We start from the raw sequence: 8,436 nt of genomic DNA, 5'->3' as shown, positions 1-8,436 counted from the left end.
TGTGACGCAATGGTGGCATTGGAGGAGCGAGGCGATGGGACACCCAGCCCCAACTTGCCCCAGCGCTGCCTGGAGGTGGGGCGCTCTGGCAGCCCTGCATGCGGGATCGCTGGCGCAGGGGTGGCCGTGGCAGGGTTTGGGGGCTCAACCCCCCCATGTCCCCCGGCGGGGCCGGCACTGTGCAGAAGGCTGGCTGGGCTGAAGGTGCTGCTCCTGAATGTCAGCAGGGCTGTCACCCGTGATGTCCTCATCGGCTTTTCCCCCACTGAGGTGAGATGCGGCCCCGCTCCCTCACTTGGAGGGCCCCATGCCTTCCAGGCATCCCTCTGTCCTTGTTCCAGGGCTTGGTGTGCCATGGCGTGGCTCTTCCTCCACCCTGCTCCACGGTTGCATCACGGACCCACGTCATCTCTGCTTCCCTTGGCGAGGGGTCCTGGGAAATGGTGCTTGGGAGGGAAGAGTCCTCCTCAAGGAGCCGTCCCAGCGGTGGGGAGTCACGGGGAGAGGGAGGAAGAGGGGGAGGAGGAATGTGTGGGACCTTGTGCCTCAGGCCACCCTCAGGTTCTCCCAGCCTCTGGGGAGCAGAACATGTCCCATGGGGTGATGGCGGGTTGGGGCTCTCCTGGGAGCTGCTCCCAGCTCTGCACCTTTGCTGCTCAGGATGGAGGTCTCCCCTTCTGCCCTTGGGGCTCCTGCTGATGTTGCTGAGCAAAACCCACCTGGGGAAGGGCTGAATTTGTGCCTGGAGCAAGGCTGGTGGGTCCCAAGCAGAGGTGAAGCTGCCAGCAAGCAACCCCCCACCGCTGTTCTCCGCTGCAGGGCTATAGGATACTGAACATGACGGAGACGGGGGAAGACGGGCAAAATCCAGCTCCCCAGGGAGACGTTGCAGTCCCTGAGCAGCAAGACAGCGCACATGGTGGTGACAGTCCTCAACAGCCAGCAGTCTGGCATGTTTGAGGTAGGAGCTGGCATTGCGGCATCCCTCTAGCTGACAGCTCTCCCTGCCTGCTGGCTCGGGTCAGGCAGCATTGCCCCCATGCAGGACATCAACCAGACAGTGCAGATCCTGGATGGTACCATGGTGGGCATCACAGTGGGAGAGACAAGCATCTCTGGGCTGCAGAACCCCGTGCAGCTCACCCTCGCCCACGGGCAGCTGCCCCAGGTAAGTCAGCCGTGCCCTCCCTCTGTCTCTGCTCTGGTGCCCCTCACTGTGGCGTCGGGTGACGCTGCTCTCACTGCTTGCAGGACATTACCCCGCAATGTGTCTTCTGGGATCCCAGCAAAGGTATGGTCCTTGGCGGGGCTGGGCGTGGGGCTGGCACAGGGGTCTGTGCCCGGTGCTCACGGCTGTCCCCCTGTGCCAGTGGCAGGGCTGGAGCAGCAGCGGATGTGTCACACAGCCCAGGGACAAAGGGACAGTCTGCTCCCGTGACCATCTCACCTTCTGCACCCTCCTCCTGGTGACATCCCCCCTCCCTGCAGCTCCTGCTTGTCCCCTGCCTGCCCCACCTCGGTGGCCCCTTGGGTGCCACCCATAGCTGCATAGGGACAGTTAGAGCTGCTCCCAGGCAAGCCTGGGTCCCAGAACCAAGGCCACCCCCAGCTCAGGAGGGCAGCAGCAGCTCAGCACAGCGAGTACACGGTGGAAGCAGCCCCCACTCTGGAGCAGTGGGGTTGGGCTCCCGTCTGCTGGGGGAGGGTCCCAGGAGGGTGCTCGTGGTGGTCCACCACAGCCTTCGCCCATCCCTCACCCCACCCTGGGGAGCATCTCCTCTGAGCCACCAGTGCCCTGCTCCATCCTACCTCCATCTCCCCACGCACCTGGCTGACTCTCTGGGGAGGAGAAAAGCAGGAGGAAGGAGCCTCCCATCCCTCTCCTCACTCCAGGTTTCTGGAAATTCATTCCCTATGGATGAGATCACTTCAGAAATGCCTCTGTGCAGTGGGGTCTACCCCTGCCAAAACCAACCACCCGCCCAGGGTAAGGAAGACTGGGCAAAAAAACTAGTTTCTCCTTCTCCTTTCCACCATCTCTAGGCCAAGCCCGGAGGCAGGACTTGCTGCTGCTGGATCCTGCGGAGCATAGCAGCATGCCCTCACCTGCTTTTATGCCAGAGCTTTCCTGGGTACGTGTTTTGAGTCTAGACAGCGTGGGCCAGGAGGGGATGAGAAGATCTTGGGGATGCTACAGGGAACAGGAACACCCTGATGTGACTCATTCTTCAAGCACCGTTTGCATCCAACCACCACCTCCTTCCCAAAAAACCGCCGTAAAGACACAGGGAAGAGCCCCTCTGCTACTGTCACATTTATTTGGAGACAGCCGCTTTCTATGCTGTTCGCTGCCTGGCGCTGACAGCTGCAGCAGCCATGGTGAGCACACCAAGTGCACAGAGCAGGATGAGGCCCCCGGGGAGCCACGGACTGGGTCCTGCTGGAGCGGAGAAAGGTTGGTTACACATCTGGGTCCCTAGAGCTGGCACTGAGCCCTGACACGGCATCTCCTGGCTGGGGGCAGATTCGCGGGGGGTTATCTCCTTTGAAGAGTAAGAGCTGCGGGAGCTGGGGGTACCCCTGAGGGCACTAACAGGACTCAGTCACCCCAACTGCCCTCACCTGGGGTCTCCACCCACACCCACTGCCCAGGGGCTCCATTTAGTCAGCATTCATGCCTGGTCTGAGCTATGCTGTAGGTGGGCTTTCCCCCAGCCCTGGTCCTGGACTGCTCCTTGGGTCTCTTGGGTTGACCTTGGTGCTCAGAAGGAGCCTGTCTTGCTGGTTTGATGTGGAAGATGAGCAGGAAAACCCAACCTTCCTCCCCTGGGGTGCTGCACCAACAGCCTTCTGGCTTCTGGTCCCCTCCTGCCCAGCTCCCCTGCCCAGCCTGATGTGCACCTGGGATGGAGGTGTTCATGCAGGGATAAACTCTCTGTGCTCCTTTGCCTTCTGGATGTGGTTATAACACCCAAAGGACTCCACGCTTCTGTGCAGGGCAGTGATTTTAGCAACCCTTTTTAATAACCTGGCATTGCCCAGACAGTTGCAAGGGTCTGTGAGCTGCTCCTGCCCTCCCCAGAGGGACATACATACCCCCCCGGTCCTGTTGCTCAGTCCTGGAATGGTGGGTCTCTGCTCCCAGGGAAGGAGCAGCCAGCAGGTGGATGGGCCCGTAGGAGACAATCTTATTGTAGTCATCTGCCAGCGCCCGCTTGCTCCTCCACTGCCAGGGGCATTGCTGTCAACAAAGGCAAGGGAAGGGTGATGGGAGCAGAGGGCAGGGGAGAAGCCCGCTCTGGTGGGCAAAGAGCTGTCCTGATGGTCTCTCTCTGGCAGAGGCACAGTTGGGGCTGCAGCCTGGGTGCAGTCAAGACCCCAGAGCATGGGAGGAGCTGGCTCCTGAAGGACCTTAGCCTGCAGAAGCCTGAAGTCGTAGCAGAAACCTCTCCTGCAAATACCCACTAGACAGAGGGAAGAGGGAAAGGAGCTCTCCGGTGGGTTCGAGCTCTTGTACCTTTAGTTCAGGGTGCTGGGATGAGCTCCTGCTGCTGGGAGGTGTTTATTCTGCTGAGGGACCCAAAACCCGAGCAGAGCCCCTTCTCCAAACAGCAGGCCAGGGCACAGCGTAGAGCACTGGGAGAGCTCACCTTGGCACAGGGCTCCGGGCTGTCAGGGAGACACAGCTGGACACGGCAGTGCAGGAACACCTCGGGGTAACCAACAAACTGAAACATCTGGAAGCTGAACTTGGCAGTAGTGCTCTCTCCAATGGTGTTCAGGTATGCCACTGTCTTGTCATGGGGACACCTGGGGCACCACGGCTGAGTCAGTAGGTGGCAAACGAGGGGGAGCATCCCAGCTTGGGACACCAGCACACACAGGGTGCTGCCCCCAGGCTTTGCTGAGTAGGACTATTTCTGTTTCGGTGTTGGTGGGGATGTTTTCCCTTGGCACCCTGCATTGTGCCCAGCTCAGGGAGGAGCTGCCACCAGCACAGGACCCGGCTTGTGTCTTGCTCTGTGGGGCCACAGCTGCTCTGCAGGGGTGGAGGGAGCCTGGCTGTGGCTCCCGCTTCCTGGATATCCATGTTACCGGCTTTAACTTGGCTGCAGCCACCTCTAACACAAGCTTTTCAGCAGATACCTCTCTGCACATCCCAGCAAGGTCTCCCCTCTCTCCTCCTTGCCTCTCCAGCGGGCCAGGAGTGACGCTAGGGGGAACGCAGCACTATTGGCTGCAGAGCAGGGTCAGGAGAGGGGGCTCAGTTCAGAGCAGTTAGGGGGCTCATCTGTGGGGCTGTTCCACCTGTGCAATGATGGTGTCCACCATGGGTTCCACCTATGAGCAATGATGGTGTCACTGCTCACTGGTCCCTCACAGCAACCTGTCTTTAGAAGCAAAGAGACACAACTGTGCTCATGGCGCAAGGGGCACTCCACTCACCCCTTCTCAATGAGTTTGTGTCGCACAGCCTGGTAGGGATCTGCGCTTGGCGTGGCCCAGCAGTCCTCAACACTCAGCAAGAAGTACTTGAGCTGGTGCTGTCCTTTTTTTTTTGCGTGTCCATGACAGGGATGGCTGTGGTTGGCAGGTGATAGGGCTGGAGGTAGGAGCGGGTCTTGTACAGTCTCATGCTGACGTTGAAATGTCCTTCTCTGACCACAAACTGCACCAGCCTGAGAGGAGAGGAGGAGAGCTCACAAGCAGAACAAGAAGGCAGGAAGGACATAGCACAAGTCAGGCCACTGGCAGAGGTGCACTGACTCTGGATGTGCCTCTGTTCCTGCGTGGAGCCTCGTGAGAGCCGTGCCCTGAGCTGCCTCCTGCTTGGTACGTCTGTGCAGTGTGCGGACAGAGGCAGGGTTCCCACCAACTGGCTGGCCAGTGAGGGCTACAAAAAAGGCCACCTGGGGGTTGCCCTGCACCTCCACAGGGGTCTGGTGGGGGCATCTTCCAGTTCCCAGCCTTTAATTTTGGCTAGCTGGTTTCAAGCAATGAGGACAGGAGAAAGGTAGATTGTGCATGCCCCTCTCTGGCTCTGTTCCAAGCCCAAAACTTGTGTTGAAAAAACTATGTTGGTAAGAGAAAGGGAGGCACCCTGAGGTGGCATTGCTCTCAGAGCTCTCCAGTGGCTCCCTAGGGCCTTTGCAGATCACCTCATTGAAAGCATCTATTTTTCTGCAAGCTCACGGATGCCATGCCAGCAGCAAGGTGAAGAGGGACTGCTCACCTGTCAACAGCAGTGAGAGCAAAGGGCAGCTTCACCACCTGCTCGTAGGCGTAGATGCAGGAGAAATGCACCTCCAGCTGAACACTTCGGGAGATCACGCCCCTGCCTGCTTCCTGCTCCGACTCAATGACATTGGAGTATGACACATGGGAGCTGTTTTGCTGGAATGACACAGAAACCAAGTCTCCAGACCATGTCTAAGTCCATACACAGAGCTCCAAGCTCCAGTTCAGGGGGTGTAACTCAGCTACAGCTGCTCCAGGCTTCCTGGATATCTGCTGGGGTTTTTGCTCAAGCCCTGTACCCAGGGTCTACTGGCAACCATCACCAGAGTAGGCAGGAGTCAGCATCCTGGCCACAGGTGGGGGCTCTCCTGTGCAATGCAAAGTTGGAGCACAGGTTCCTCCACACCCTCCCTGGCCCATGAGTCAAGTGAGGGACTGAGGGGCTATAGCCAGGGCTGCAGAGCTCAGAGGACACTGCCAGAAAGCCAAGGGCTGTTATCAGCTAGTAAAGAGTACACTGAGACTTCCATGCTCTGCTGAATAATACAAGATGTGCTGCCAGCAGGGGTTTGGTGGAAGCAGAAGAGCTTACTGACAGCCCCCAGGGAAGCCTTTCAAGGGGAATGAGAACTTTACAGCACCCAGATATAAAAGGAAAAGCCTCCAAGTCTTCCCCTTGCTGTCCCCACTCAGCATGTCTGCTCCTCTCACCACTTCAGTTATGCAGAGAGGCTCTGGTGGACCCTCACCTGAATTATTGATCCACAGGCAGTGTGGTTTTCACCTGTGAGAATGGCTGCAAAAAACAGCTCGCCCTCTTCTTCCCTTTCTGAGACCTTGCACGCCCGGTTCCTCAAGCGGACAAGCTCACGCGGGATTTTCAAGAGTTCAAACACCTCCTTCCTCACCATCATCTTCATGTGCTCTTCCTCGCAGGCCAGCTTCAGTACCACATCTAGGGGAAAAAGCCATCTCCAGTAGCAGTAAGGAAGAGGCCTGAAGGAGCCCTAGGTCAGCGATGGGATGGCACAGACCCACTGAGCTCAAGAGACCCCTCATCCAGCCTTGTTGGAGGCTGCTGGTGGGGCTCTTCAAAGACACCAGGCAAAAGACAAACCTTTGGGAATGCGCAGAAGTTAATGTGGGTCTGTAATTTTCTACTGGTTGCCTAAGACCTGCACAAGTTCACGGCTGCCACTACTCTGTACAGACATAGTCCTTAAGCTCAAGATGTCACCAAAGGCAGATGTTGTGGGTCTGGCCCCTTTCGAGGGCTGTCTAGAGTCACAGCAATCTGCCAAGGGCACCAGACAGGGACAGCGACCCTCTCTCTCTTTCAGATGAAGAAGACACAGTTTTTGGCCAGCGTCGGGCAGGAGCCTTCACTGTGGCCGTGCTGGAGCCCACGTGGTTGTGCCAAGCCTGCGAGCCAGGTGGGGTCTGCAGCATGCCCTGCTGCCCTGACACGGCTGCACCACAGCATGGGCTTCTTGATAGCTGAGGTTTCCTTCTTAGAGGAATCGAGACTTTTGGGGAGGAAGGAAATGGCCTATGACTGGGTTTTGTCAGGACATGGCGGTGGTGGTGGGGAAGCACCTGAACCAGGAGCTGGGATGTGCTCCTGGAGACTGCAGTGGAGAGCAGCGGCAACGTCAGTGCACCGTGCCCATCACCCTTCCCTCTGGTGTTCATGGACAGACCGGGGAGGGCTCACCAGCACCTACCTTGGCAAAATGCGCCTGTGAAGCCTGGTTTGCACCTGCAAACGGGTCTGTCCTCCATCACCTGGCATTCGCCCTGATGCTGGCACAGGTTTGGCAGGCAGGCGTCCAGGCTCCTCTTGGGACGGAGAGCAACCCCTCGCCTCGGGTCGTGTGGGCTCGCCAGCTCACCTGCAGCAGAGGAAAGGCGAGTAAGCCCAAACGCAGCAAGAATATCTTGACATGAGAGCAAACACGCTCCATAGGACGAAGCCCTGCCCAGCTTGCAAGGGCTGTGATCCCTGCTAAGAACCAGAGCAGGCACAGCTGAGGAAGAACCTGCCACCTTGGTTTGTCTGGGAGGATGTGACTGAGAGCCTGGGAGAGCTCCTCGGCATGGCTGTCACCTGGATCAGAGCTATAGAGCCCTGCCACCAGGTGGCAAGGAAAGTGGTGGCCTGTCACAGCACCCGTGCCCCTCTGCACAGGTTATATATCGTACGTGTCTGGGATGGAGAGCCTGAGGTTTCTGCCTATTTTGCCGGCTCTTGCAGCCCAGTCCATGGCCCCAGCAGTGCCCTGAATGAGGAACCTGCACATGGAGGTGAGGGTTTGAGCTCTCCTTTCCATACTACCTGTCTGTGACCCACCAGGGACTGTGTACAGGGAGACTCACTCTTGTTGCCTTCACCGCCAGCCAGGCAGAGGGCAGAGACCAGCAGCAAACATCTCACAGTCCTTTCCTGTAAAAATAAGCAGGCTCTGGGTAACTCCAGGTTTGAGTGTGCTCACTGGAGATGTTTGCAGTCACTCAGAAGAATCCAAGCCTCAAGCATGGGTGTGATAATTTCTGTACCGTATTTCCTCCAAAAACCCTAGATTCAATGGCACAAAGTAATTTCCTATCCAAAAGGGACAGATCAGCAACATCTCCCCTCAACCCCTCCAGGCAAACACAAAGGTCAAATACTGTCCTGAATTTAGGTAGCTATTCCAGAAACAGGAGGCAGGGGAAACCTCGGAGCTGCAGGGATGTGCTGACAGCGATAAAGCCACATTTCAGTAAGAACAGGCACTTTGAGTAAAACCGCACAGCTGAGGCATCAGTCCAGGCTCCCCAGAGAAGAAAGGAGTTTTCCTCTTCCTACTACAGCTCTTTGGAAGAGTTAGGATTTGCAAAAGGATTCTTGCTTTTCCAGTAACCCATATTCATAGCAAGGAGACAACAGAATAAAAAAACCCCAAAGCTCTGAACCACAACTAAAATTAATGCCACAGAGCCACAGATTAAGTCAATCTCCCCTGTTGGTGCAGATAATGGATTTCTTTAGGGAAATTAATGCTATGGTGCTGGATGAGCCTTGGACACCAGAGTCTCCTTATCGGAGATGTGAGTATGAGTCAGCGGGGCCGGTGGCTGGAGCGATGCTCTGCCACCCCTCTGCCCTGCGGGTGCACTGAGAGCAGGGCAAAGCCAATGCCAAAAGCCCCACTCTGG

General features: G+C 57.4%; 2 protein-coding genes across 2 annotated transcripts; one reads left to right on the top strand and one right to left on the bottom strand.

Annotated features, from left to right (window-relative positions):
- The first annotated feature begins 9 nt into the window (after positions 1-9).
- Positions 10-1,544, top strand: LOC104462851 (probable G-protein coupled receptor 97). The gene is given in 6 exon segments (XM_010074987.1): positions 10-270; positions 820-846; positions 848-961; positions 1,046-1,168; positions 1,252-1,296; positions 1,371-1,544. Coding segments are annotated over 6 exon segments (744 nt in total).
- A 792-nt stretch (positions 1,545-2,336) lies between these two features.
- Positions 2,337-7,681, bottom strand: LOC104462844 (uromodulin-like; the record flags this gene model as incomplete). The annotated part of the gene is given in 9 exon segments (XM_010074975.1): positions 2,337-2,437; positions 3,097-3,241; positions 3,651-3,810; positions 4,447-4,561; positions 4,564-4,679; positions 5,234-5,394; positions 5,988-6,193; positions 6,963-7,130; positions 7,615-7,681. Coding segments are annotated over 9 exon segments (1,239 nt in total), but the record flags the coding sequence as incomplete, so codon positions are not given.
- Positions 7,682-8,436: the final 755 nt, after the last annotated feature.

Source organism: Pterocles gutturalis, unplaced genomic scaffold (genome assembly GCF_000699245.1).
Source record: "Pterocles gutturalis isolate BGI_N339 unplaced genomic scaffold, ASM69924v1 scaffold34966, whole genome shotgun sequence".
In the NCBI taxonomy this organism is placed as follows: Eukaryota; Metazoa; Chordata; class Aves; order Pterocliformes; family Pteroclidae; genus Pterocles; species Pterocles gutturalis.
Note: the sequence above shows the minus strand (reverse complement) of the source record. Positions and strands in the feature narration are given on the sequence as shown.